Consider the following 13,625-nt stretch of genomic DNA (forward strand, 5'->3'; position numbering starts at 1 on the left):
GTTTCACATTAAAATGTTTTTTCTGGCACAAATATTATGGTCTGTTTAAAAGAGATGCTAAAGTTAGTTGCCTCAGCCACTGCTATTAGCACTAGCTAATAATCACCATAAAATACGTGAAAACTGTGTAACATATCAAATGACTTCATGGTAAAATGCATTAGAATAAAAATGAACAATTGATGTTAACATTACAGGTAAGGCTCTGCATGAAAATGGATCATTACACCTGAATCTTACGTGACCCTTGAGAAAAAACATCTATAGCCTCTTAAGTCTTGGTTTTATTTTATTGGAATGCATCTTTAATTTCTCCTGATTTGTAGATCCGTGTAAATATAAAAAGAAATGAAGTAAACTGAAATGTAGAAAATCTATTCTTGGTTAAAATTTCCTTTATTAAAAACATCGACTCCCACAACAGGAGAGATGACCACAGACATGGACACCAGGTCTCATTAGTCAACAAATGTTGGACTAAACATAAACCCCACATCTTCCATAAAACCGTCTCTTCTTATCTTTACATGACCTGATGCTCACATTTATAACGGCGCTTGTTTAAGAACGGGACCAGAACGGTTCTACTGCAGAACCAACCTGCACTGATGGGAACAAGTGGTGAGGTGAGCAGGTTGACGGTGCCGTTGGGGAGCCCAGAGTTTCCAAAAGAGGTAGCCAAAGGCAGAGTCACTGGCACCAGGGGTTGCAACGAGTGGAAGGGGGGGTTAGCAGGAAGGGGTGTTAGGATGGACATGGATGACAGACCAACGGATAAGTTGGGCATGGATCCCATTCCTACGTAAAGGAAACACAAAGGTAAACACGGGGAGGTTATGAATCATGAGAGGTGTACATTTGTTGTGTTAACACAGTAAATACCCAGCTAATGTACGTATTACTGGTTTAGGGAAACAGTCCATCATGATAATAACACCTCTACAAGCAGAGGAATTAAAGGAGACATATCGTGACTTTTTTCTTCCATTATAATAGTTTTGTGGTCTATACAAAACATGTTTATGAAGGCTTTTCAATCAATCAATCAATCAATCAATCAATCAATCAAGTTTATTTGTAGAGCACCTTCCACAACGTTATCAGAAGCCCAAGGTGCTGAACAGCATCATAAAAACATTCCCAGTACCTGGGCATAAGAGCAAGATAAAAACATAAAATCATAAAATAACAAGCGAGCAGTATTACAAATACAGAGAGATAACGGAATAAGACTAAACGATTAAAAACAAATGGTGGACAAAATAAGATCAAGCATCCTGATCAAAAGAAGAAGAATTAAAACCATCATGTCAGGGCAAAGAACCCTAGCGCTGACAAGCAATCAAATAAAAATGAGTCTTTAGACGAGACTTAAAGACGTGAAGGGACGGCGTCTGCCTAATGCTCAGTGGCAATTCATTCCACAGAGTTGGAGCCAAAACAGAAAAAGCACGATAACCCCTCGATCGATATTTCGACCGGGGACCACCAGAAGTTCCTGCTCGGCTGAGCGAAGAGACCGAGATGGAGCATACCTGTGCAAAAGGTCTCACGTGAAGCCATCTCTGCAGTTTTATTCATAACAGTTTCAGTATCCTCCAGAATGAGCCATTTCAGGGATCTGTCACTTTAAGGAAACAAACTGGAGCTAGCCATTCATGTCCAGCTCAAGCTGCTATAGGCTGAGACGCTACCATCCAGGAGGGGCTTGGAGTAGAGCCTTCAGCAGCAGCTGCTCTTCTCCAGGTTAGGTGGGTTTTATGCTGATATGTACATAAACATAAACATAAATATTCCCAGCCGTTAATAGCAGTTCATGTAAATAACATTCACATCTCCTTAAACAGGGCTGATCACATTAAAATGGTTCATTCTGGTGGGAAAGTGAAACCCTGAAGTGATTCAGCTAGCTAAAAGGTCAGGAAGAGTCAGACCAGGGATTTGTGGCGTAAACTCCATTTCTAAAACCAAACACCGACAAAACAGATGGACGGGTTCTTTCCAAGTCTGGGAGACCAAAGAGAGCCACGTGGCGGCACGAAAGGATGAAAAAGGTGAGTTTTGCATAATTTGTCCCCTTTAACACTCAAATGTGTTGATCTTTAAACAAAAAATAATAATAAATGTTTACCAAATCGTGCTGATGAAGTCATATTATTATTATTAGAAGATGGAGTTTGCTTCATGATGCTTGGCAAGGCCCAGGGCAGGCTCCGCCCCTGGAGCTTAAGCTTAATTAGCTTCATAGCGATTGAAAACTCCAGTCTGTCCATCTTCCCATCATAGTCCATGTCAGCTAGGCTCCTACAGCAGAGAGAAGAGGAAAAGCGCCTTAGCGACGCTGAGTGCACGGTGACACTCTACATTCCTGCTCCTGTTCCTCCCTTACGGAGACAATAGAAAAAGCCAGCTTCACAAAGACGAGGCTCTGGTGGGACTGAATTCCTGCCACATTTTTTCATACAAAAACAGCAGATACACTCACACACACACACACACACACAACCCCTCTATGTTCTAATTACAGTACACACACACACACACTACCCCAGCCACACACAGTTTACAAGGTGTGGCAGGCTGCGGAGGAAATGAGTGCTCCACAGGAAGCTAAAACAGGCTGATGTACTAAACTGATTGACCCGACACAAACCGGGACCTTGTGGCCCGCTTGCTACAGCTTCATAATGGAATTCTGAAGATGATTTACAGGAGTTTCGTTACCAAATCTCTGCTAAGACAGAAGCTGGGAGGCCAGACTGGAGAAAGAACTTCCTCGCTTGTTCTCCTGAGGACAAACAACAATCACATGGAGTTCAGAGAAATCCGATAGAGCGGCAGCAGTGACAGTTCCAAGAAAACCAGCGGGAACAGAAACAAAACCAGCTGGGTTACTGAAGCCTACCTGAGACGTAGCCGAGGACCGGGGCGAGGTTCTCAAACTGCTTGTCGTGTTTCCCTCTCTCCTCCGGAGTAATGGCCCAAACGCTGGCCCCGCCTGGACAGAACCAAGACACGAGTACATGTTCTAGTTTGATTTGGATTTAACTCTGAAAAGAACAACGACGATTTTATATGAATTCTCATCTTCTTATAAAGAATTAAATTAAATGACAACAGGTGGAATGAGTGGGAAAGCATGGATTCAAGTCTGGATTGTTACAGGCGTGTTGCTGCTAATGCTAACCATTAGCTTACACGAGACATCGACAGAATATGACGCAGATCTGTCAGAAGCTAAAGCAGGAGATAGGTGTAGGAGACTATTTTCATGTTCAGCCTGCATGAAAATCTCAGAGTGACTGATTTTAATCAGGAAACACTTAAAAAAAGGTTTTCAGTGAACCACACCTTTCATTAATCTGACAAATCCATCAGAGCTTCCAACAGCCAGCAAAACACCTTCAACGTAGAGGCGATAAAACAAAAATCCTTCTACTGAGTGAATATTTTCCCATCCGAATGAGATCTTCCTCAGAACCTGACGATGACTAATTTATAAAAATGTCAGCTCAGCTACTTCTCACCCTGCTCGCTCTGATCTCACAGAAACACGATTTACCTTTGGTGGTGAATTAAATGTGGAGCTGACGGTGGTGTGCAAAATGAATACAAATAAAACAAAATGGCTTGAACAAAGAAAGATGTAGACTTTTAATGAATCGATTGTTATGGATACTTTGATTTACTGAAGGCATTTCCATGACTTTGAAATATTAATATCATAAACAGACCTCCTCTATGGCAGTAACTGGGAAAAAACCCACAAAGATAGGGCGACATCAACAGAATATAACAAAACATAATTAAAGCGATAGTAACTTGAACAGCCGAGAGATCTAAGCTAACAGCTACTACTGAATAAACTGGGATAAATGAACTAAAATATATTTTTTGATGCTCAGCTTTGCCTGTCTGACAGACGGGCTTGCCTGGTGCCTAAGTCTGTTTACATGGTGATCACAGGAGGCAAAGTGTAAATATCTTCTGGTTTAATCTCTATTCTCATTCTCCTCGATCTGAGTGCGGCCTTTGACACCATTTCTCATCCCATCCTCCTCAATAGACTCTCTTCCTTAGGCATCACTCACACCCCCCTCCGCTGGTTTCAATCTTACCTTACTGGCTGCACTCAGTTCATCCAGTTAAAATCCTTTGCCTCAGAACCCTCCCCAGTCAAGTCAGGTGTGCCCCAGGGCTCTGTCCTGGGGCCCCTCCTCTTCATAGTATATCTCCTCCCTATCGGCAAAATCTTCCGCAAATTCAATATCCAGTTTCACTGCTTTGCGGATGACACCCAGCTCTACATTTCCAGTAAGCCCAACTCAACTCTCCCACCTCCTCCCTTACACTCTGCGTCTCTGAAATCAAATCATGGTTCACCTCTAATTTCCTCAAACTCAACGGCAATAAAACTGAACTTCTTCTAACTCCACCCTCTCAACATCTGACAGCTTTTCTTTAACTATTGACAGTGCCACAGTCTCCCCCTCCCCTCACGTCAAGAGTCTGGGTGTCATTCTCGACAGCTCACTTTCTTTTCAAGCTCACATTAATAACATAATTCGGTCAGCATACTCCCATCTACGTTCCATAAACCGTCTCCGTCCCTCCCTGACCCCTCACACTGCCGCCATTCTCGCCCACAGCCTCGTCACCTCCCGTATCGACTATTGCAATTCACTTCTTTATGGTCTCCCCAACAAACTCCTTCATAAACTGCAACTGGTCCAGAATTCAGCAGCCCGTATTATCACCAGAACCCCTTCCTTTCACCACATCACCCCGGTTCTCCAGCAGCTTCACTGGCTCCCAGTTAAATTCAGGTCCATCTTCAAAATTCTCCTCCATACCTTCAAAGCTATCCACAACCTCTCTCCTCCATATATCTCAGACCTTATAAGTATTCACACCCCGTCCCGTTCAATCAGATCTTCTTCTTCCATCCATCTTGCGGTTCCTTCTGCCCGTCTCGCTACCATGGGGAGCAGAGCTTTCAGCCGCTCTGCTCCTCGACTCTGGAACTCACTTCCCCCAGACATCAGGAACGTCGACAGTTTTACCCTTTTCCAATCAAAACTCAAAACACACATGTTTAAATCTGCCTACAACCTCTGATTTTAATGAACTGTTTCTTTCTTTGTTTTTTCTTTTTTGCGTTTTATTGTTGTTTTAATGTATTTTCTGAATGTATTTTCTGTCACGTGACCTTGGGTGTTCTGAAAGGCGCTTTTAAATAAAATGTATTATTTTTATTATTAACAGATTTCTCTTTCAATCTTCTGAGCCCCATAATAATGCAAAGGGAACTTTTTTAAACATACAATGCCTAAGGAGAACTAAAAATAAGGAAAATACAGAACTTTTTATTAAACAAAATGTATTCCATAGAATATAACTGGTTTCATTTCTGCCACTAAATTAATGCGCACAAGTATTTTAGTTCCCAAACACAAAACCTGAAACTTGAAAAAAGAAAAAGTACTATTTCTTTATTGTCTCAGAATATTAGTCGATAGGTGTTTATTTGCTAATGCTAGATGAATTGTTTCATAGACAAAAACGGCCTGATTTTTGACAACGTAAAAACTTGTATTCACAACAAATTTTTGGTAAATAAAAAATAAAAAGACCATCATCAATGGGATTAACACCAGCTGATAAACGATCAGTGATTATTTTTTCTCTTGGCTTTTGGCTTTAAAGGGGTTCCAGAGGTACCATACCTACATGTCTGTCATCTCTGCTTTCCTAAGTAAAAAAAAATGTTGTAGTGGCCGCGGAAAAACGTTGAGTTCTGAGAAAAGCCTGTTTAATGTCATTGGCACAAACACCAACTTAAACTTGAATTTCCCAACCCACTTGAACACCAGCAATATTTAAATATTGGTGGCGTAATGCTAACGGCAGAACAACGCAAGCACAAGTTACTGCTAATGTTAGCCCAAGCTACTGCTACTGCTAGCTTGAGCTATTGCCAACGTCCTTGGTGGAAGAGGAGAAAATAGCAAAGAAGAATGGTGTAGCACACATGTAATGTTCCAGGATGTACTGGGAACATCCAGACTATGAATGAATGAATGCCAGATAGATGCACAGCTTGCCTGTTGAGTTATCGCATGTACACAGGATTTCTAGCTTTTGGGAGCATCATAGAGCCATTGGGGTAAATAAGGCAGTCAGCTTTTAAAGGTCCTGGCTGACTGGGTGGGGCAAACCAGTCTTTCCATTGTGGGGCTTTATTATTGGGCTGTTTGGCCATTTACCAAGGCTCCTGGGACATTGTGAACCCCACCAAAGTTTCATAGAGACTCAAAGAACAGTCACCAATTGTTCTAAGACCCAATTTTTTCTGTCAGCCTTTAACATCTGGAAACTTCTTCATAACTATCTGACCTGCATTAACTTTATTCTAATACTATAATGATTTTCCTATTAAACATTGAGACAACATGTTGTAGATGTTGACTGCAAATGACACCTGTTGGGGTAACCCTTATTTTTCTTACCAGTTTAACTCCAACAAACACTAGTGACCCAGGCGGAGTCACATTACAACTGGAGCACTAAGCAGGAGCCCAAAGACATTCCTATCAGTCATATCTCCAGCGACGCTGTGATTTATTCAGCAGGAAATGCCACCCTGCCCACGACAGAACTTCCACCCCAGCACTAACCCAAACAATCCGCTGAGCTCCATCCGACCTCACACAGACTTACGGACATATTTCACCGCTAAGTCTGAGTCACAGCTCTTGGACCAGCCCTAAAATAATTGAGCAACTCCATAATTAGGTTGCATTTTGATTATGAGGGAGAGGAAAAGTTTAGTTTTGAATCTAACATCTGTTTGCTTCCATAAGAAATGTGAAACTAATGCCAGACAAACTACCCAAACCTCCATAGCAACACCTGTTCAGGTGCGTACTCCTCCAAACCTCCATAGCAACACCTGTTCAGGTGCGTACTCCTCCAAACCTCCATAGCAACACCTGTTCAGGTGCGTACTCCTCCAAACCTCCATAGCAACACCTGTTCAGGTGCGTACTCCTCCAAACCTCCATAGCAACACCTGTTCAGGTGCGTACTCCTCCAAACCTCCATAGCAACACCTGTTCAGGTGCGTACTCCTCCAAACCTCCATAGCAACACCTGTTCAGGTGCGTACTCCTCCAAACCTCCATAGCAACACCTGTTCAGGTGCGTACTCCTCCAAACCTCCATAGCAACACCTGTTCAGGTGTGTACTCCTCCAAACCTCCATAGCAACACCTGTTCAGGTGCGTACTCCTCCAAACCTCCATAGCAACACCTGTTCAGGTGCGTACTCCTCCAAACCTCCATAGCAACACCTGTTCAGGTGCGTACTCCTCCAAACCTCCATAGCAACACCTGTTCAGGTGCGTACCCCTCCAAACCTCCATAGCAACACCTGTTCAGGTGCGTACTCCTCCAAACCTCCATAGCAACACCTGTTCAGGTGCGTACTCCTCCAAACCTTCATAGCAACACCTGGTCAGGTGCGTACTCCTCCAGACCTCCATAGCAACACCTGTTCAGGTGCGTACTCCTCCAGACCTCCATAGCAACACCTGGTCAGGTGCGTACTCCTCCAGACCTCCATAGCAACACCTGGTCAGGTGTGTACTCCTCCAAACCTCCATAGCAACACCTGTTCAGGTGCGTACTCCTCCAAACCTCCATAGCAACACCTGTTCAGGTGCGTACTCCTCCAAACCTCCATAGCAACACCTGTTCAGGTGCGTACTCCTCCAAACCTCCATAGCAACACCTGTTCAGGTGCGTACTCCTCCAAACCTCCATAGCAACACCTGTTCAGGTGCGTACTCCTCCAAACCTCCATAGCAACACCTGTTCAGGTGCGTACTCCTCCAAACCTCCATAGCAACACCTGTTCAGGTGCGTACTCCTCCAAACCTCCATAGCAACACCTGTTCAGGTGCGTACTCCTCCAAACCTCCATAGCAACACCTGTTCAGGTGTGTACTCCTCCAAACCTCCATAGCAACACCTGTTCAGGTGCGTACTCCTCCAAACCTCCATAGCAACACCTGTTCAGGTGCGTACTCCTCCAAACCTCCATAGCAACACCTGTTCAGGTGCGTACTCCTCCAAACCTCCATAGCAACACCTGTTCAGGTGCGTACCCCTCCAAACCTCCATAGCAACACCTGTTCAGGTGCGTACTCCTCCAAACCTCCATAGCAACACCTGTTCAGGTGCGTACTCCTCCAAACCTTCATAGCAACACCTGTTCAGGTGCGTACTCCTCCAGACCTCCATAGCAACACCTGTTCAGGTGCGTACTCCTCCAGACCTCCATAGCAACACCTGGTCAGGTGCGTACTCCTCCAGACCTCCATAGCAACACCTGGTCAGGTGTGTACTCCTCCAAACCTCCATAGCAACACCTGGTCAGGTGTGTACTCCTCCAAACCTCCATAGCAACACCTGGTCAGGTGTGTACTCCTCCAAACCTCCATAGCAACACCTGTTCAGGTGTGTACTCCTCCAAACCTCCATAGCAACACCTGGTCAGGTGTGTACTCCTCCAAACCTCCATAGCAACACCTGTTCAGGTGCGTACTCCTCCAAACCTCCATAGCAACACCTGTTCAGGTGCGTACTCCTCCAAACCTCCATAGCAACACCTGGTCAGGTGTGTACTCCTCCAAACCTCCATAGCAACACCTGGTCAGGTGTGTACTCCTCCAAACCTCCATAGCAACACCTGTTCAGGTGCGTACTCCTCCAAACCTCCATAGCAACACCTGTTCAGGTGCGTACTCCTCCAAACCTCCATAGCAACACCTGTTCAGGTGTGTACTCCTCCAAACCTCCATAGCAACACCTGTTCAGGTGTGTACTCCTCCAGACCTCCATAGCAACACCTGGTCAGGTGTGTACTCCTCCAAACCTCCATAGCAACACCTGGTCAGGTGTGTACTCCTCCAAACCTCCATAGCAACACCTGGTCAGGTGTGTACTCCTCCAAACCTCCATAGCAACACCTGTTCAGGTGTGTACTCCTCCAAACCTCCATAGCAACACCTGGTCAGGTGCGTACTCCTCCAAACCTCCATAGCAACACCTGTTCAGGTGCGTACTCCTCCAAACCTCCATAGCAACACCTGTTCAGGTGTGTACTCCTCCAAACCTCCATAGCAACACCTGTTCAGGTGTGTACTCCTCCAGACCTCCATAGCAACACCTGTTCAGGTGTGTACTCCTCCAAACCTCCATAGCAACACCTGGTCAGGTGTGTACTCCTCCAAACCTCCATAGCAACACCTGTTCAGGTGTGTACTCCTCCAAACCTCCATAGCAACACCTGGTCAGGTGCGTACTCTGTCCCCTGACAAAGCCGGCGTTAGAAGCTCACAGTGACTGACCTACTTACGGCTTTGTCAGAAAAGGACTGCAGTAAAAATGAGAAAGTAATTAATCTCCTAAAGAGCTGTGAGTATTCTTCCCATTGTCTCGATGGCTTCGACAGCCTCCACTTAGAGCTTGTGGGGAGGTGCAGGGGTGGGGGGTGCTCCAGCACAGTGCAACTGGGACATGGAGCTAGCATGGCCACATAACTGCCTGCCAGTTAATGCAGTGAGTGCATGAGTGAGGGCCGATGCTCTGTGAGTGAGTGGGGCACTGCAAAGCTTCTTACGCAGAAACGACAGAAGTTATACACTTGTCATTTGTTCTTGTGGAGACATACGGCCACTCAGTGGAAGTCCAGATAAAGCGTGCCACATGAAATGACTCCAACGTCCTGAACAGAAGGATGAATGGGAATTAGGGATGGACAATATATCAGCTTCAATATCAGAACTGGCTGATGTTAGTCATTTTTTAACAGATCGGTGTGGTTTTGATGAATAAAACCGGGCCGATATTAACAACCGATATTTTTCCATCTCGTCTCCTTTTGTTTGCCTGTTTCGGGGGGGGGGGGGGGGGGGGGTGATGTGTAATTGTTTAGTCATGTGACAGTGATTGTAATCATCTCAGAAGCGTAAATGTGTGTGTTGTGTGTGTACATAATAACGTAAATTCAGCTTTAATAATTGTCATTCTATACAAAATCTGTTGATTTTAGAAGCATTAATGTCAGTAGGTCAGTATCGGCAAATATCGGTCATCGGCCATAACAGTGAGCTCAGTATCGGATATCGGTATCTGCCCAAAAACTTCCTATTGGTGCATCACTAATGGGAATGGATGTTATTTATAACTAAACTGAAATAAATATAAGTCACTCTATTTGTGCTAATGCGATCAAATCTGTGTAACAAAAGAAATGACACTATTTTTGACCAACATTTCCAAGCGTAGTTATATGTTATTGGTGCGAACGCTGAGTAGTCAGTATTTTACCTGCAGCAGACAGCAGTCAGTGGGATCTTGTTACGGGGAATCAGGTAGAAAACGTAGCAAAAATAAAAGTTGACTTAAAGCTTCTTTCGGAGTATTTCTGTTATCTGATGGCACCATCTAGTGGCTGACAAGCGTATCACACAAAAACGCTCTTGCTCTGTTTTTTTTAAGATGGCGACTTCACGTTTCTGTTTATAAACGTGCTTCTGTAGCCGACAAACAGCTAAAACACGCTGTTTTACGAGTATTAGTCTCATGTCATGTTGTGTTCTCATATATTTATATTTTAGAGACTTACCTGTCCGTGAAAAGTTCATCAACTCTGCATCAGCCGAGGTATTCCTTAAATGTGAAACACGTAAGCGGTAGTCTAACGCTATTGGTTAGTTCTGGTCGGCGCTCAGTTTCCTATTGCACGGAGCTCTGCGGGGCGGGCTTAGCAAAAAAAGAGAAGATGTATTGCTTATATTATATCACGGTACATGATAAGATAATCACTTTTACGGATTTCTGGAAAACCATACATAGTTTCTGGAAGTAGAAAACTCTGGAAAGCTGCTTTAACAACAGCTGCTTTGCGTGGTGTTGCAATTCTCCCGTGATTCTGTGACCTCACAGGATCAGTTGTGTGGAACGCTTTCGCTCCCGTTTCGCATCAGAGTCGCTCCGGTTGGAAGAGAGCTTGTGGTTCAAATAAAACACTGCTTTCACGTCCGGTGGAAAGGAGGCTTAAAAGAGGTCTGCAGTTTATTTTTACTGAACACAAACTTACAAGTCACAACAAGTCAGGTGTTTCAAGTCGATTTTTCCAACAGAAATAAAAAGCACACGTGGAAAACACCACACCACAATAGAAAATACATTTAAATGTACAGGAAACCATCTCCAGAAGCTTACATCTATAAGTGAAACCATCTCCAGAAGCTTACATCTATAAGTGAAACCATCTCCAGAAGCTTACATCTATAAGTGAAACCATCTCCAGAAGCTTACATCTATAAGTGAAACCATCTCCAGAAGCTTACATCTATAAGTGAAACCATCTCCAGAAGCTTACAGATTTTGTAAAGTGGTTATGAACAAGAACTGCACAACGAGACTGACTCAAATAACAATCCCTAAAGGATTTTCCCTTCCTAGGTAAATTATTTGTTTATTTCCGTGTATTTGTCCCTCAAATACCCAGAGCATTTGAACTCAATCCAAACTGCGTTCCTTTGAGAAGCAAAACAACTTCTATGAATCAGCTCAGAATACAAATTCTGGGAGAATACACAAGAGCCCTTCAGCTAACACCGATGCTGCACAGACTCAAACCACAGTGCTGCGTACGCACATGCACACATACGCACATGCACACATACACACATGCACACATACACACATGCACACATACGCACATGTGCACGCAACCGCTCCTATAGTAACGCCACCTGTGCAGAATCCAACTGTACCGCGTCTCTCTTCCACTGCAGCTGCTGCACAAAGAACCTCTGCCTCCAGTGTTTTCTTGTCCTTTTGTCAGCCTGAGTGCTGCAAGGTCCTTAGTACCCCCCCCCCCCCCCCCCCCCCCCCCCCATGAGCACCCAGCTCCAGTCTGCAGGGGAAGACCACATCAGTCATTTCACCTCGAGAGGCCAGGATGACGTTTAGGATGAGCTCTAGTGGATCAGTATTCTCTGCGCTGTGGGACGGTCAGCCTCCTATTGTTTTTGCCGTTGTGTTGTTTTAGGGAATGGGATTTAACGGAGTTATTCGAGGGTGCTGGGCATGTTCAAACTGAAGAATTACTCCTGTGGAATAGAAACATCCAACACATACAGGCTCTGATCTATTGCATGCAGAAGAATGTACACACGTGCTTTTTAGGATAGAAACAACCAAAACATTCACTCAGCAATTATTTTGTAAGAGTTAAATAAAATGCGCCATAGAAAACTACACCGTAATATCCCAAATCCTATTTTTAAGTCCTTTTTCTTCCGTCTGTTACAATAAAACCCAAACTTGATTCAAATATCCTGTCACAGTAACAGTTTATTACCATTTCATTCTGCTTCTTCCCTTCATTTCCTCTGAACTTGACGTTCACCCCTGAACGTTTCCCCAATCAAAGCTTAACAGATAAGCACATTGTCCGCACAGACTCCTGCACGCCGGAGACTAAAAACTGCATTCTTACCATTCATGGCTGCAGGTGGAACGCTCAGGCAGCGAGGGAAAGTCCTCTGCTGGCTAGCTCTCAGACATCTGCAGAGAAAAGAGAGAGACAAGTAAGAATGTATGTGCGGCACAGAGAAATAGACAGACGTGAGGCATCTGTGCTCGAGGAAGATACAGGAAACAAATGCAGAGAAGAGCAGAAATATAACTTGGGGAAAGAAAATCCTACTCTTCCTGCGAGGGTGGCACAGTGGAGAGCTAACATGGCGAGGGATGATAGAGAGGCAGAAGGACAGATGGGAGGGGAAGTAAGTAGGCAGAGAGCGATGAAGCTAAGATAGAGCAGGCCTGAAGAGGACAAACAGCTTCCACATGTCGCCAAGGGAGACGGGATGGTGATATATGAAAAAGTACCATTCCGTTTGGATCACTCTAGCACTATGAGTACATATATTTATTTGGTTTACGCTATAAACTGTTCACTTTACAAATGAAAAACATAAAGTAAAAAAATGAAAATGTTTAAGCTGATTTTGTAGAGAAGATGCGTTGTCCCAAACTAGTAGTGTAAGAAAATATCTATACACTGAAATATCGCCAAATTTTGTGTTACGAAACTGAATCGATTTTTTATTAAGAATTTACATGCGAACAATTACTGTACTTCTTTTGTGTGGTGCAATTCAAACTCCGACTGCTAGGTGGCAGCGGTTGTTACCACCTTCCTTCGGACAAGACCTGAGAGAGATCTCGCAATAACACTGGGTGTGTCTTGAAAACATCTAGCCTGACTTTTCCAATGAAATATCCCTCCAACCACCACCAGCAGGCAAGGTGGGTTAAGTGTCTTGCCCAAGGACACAATGACAGCGACAGAGTAGGACTCGAACCTGCAACCTTCTGATTACAGGGCGAACATTTAACTCCTGTGCCACCATCACATCGTATCGTGACGTCTCTCCTGTTTTGCGATGTTTATCGTATCATGTCCCTTGTATTGTGATATACATCGCATCACCAGATTCTTACCAATCAACATCCTTATCCCAAACTTTGTTGCTCTGGAC

The 13,625-nt window shown here is 44.2% G+C and overlaps 1 protein-coding gene across 1 annotated transcript in view; it reads right to left on the reverse strand.

Moving 5' to 3' along the window:
- The window catches only part of itsn2a (intersectin 2a), a gene marked incomplete in the record, with an annotated part of 53,352 nt that overhangs the window by 30,075 nt on the left and 9,652 nt on the right, over positions 1-13,625 (reverse strand). Inside the window, 5 exon segments of the mRNA XM_070549979.1 lie at positions 601-798; positions 2,132-2,304; positions 2,725-2,788; positions 2,906-2,998; positions 12,578-12,645. Coding sequence (XP_070406080.1) covers positions 601-798; positions 2,132-2,304; positions 2,725-2,788; positions 2,906-2,998; positions 12,578-12,584 — 535 coding nt within the window.

The sequence above is a fragment of the Nothobranchius furzeri genome, chromosome 3, assembly GCF_043380555.1.
Source record: "Nothobranchius furzeri strain GRZ-AD chromosome 3, NfurGRZ-RIMD1, whole genome shotgun sequence".
Taxonomy (NCBI): Eukaryota; Metazoa; Chordata; class Actinopteri; order Cyprinodontiformes; family Nothobranchiidae; genus Nothobranchius; species Nothobranchius furzeri.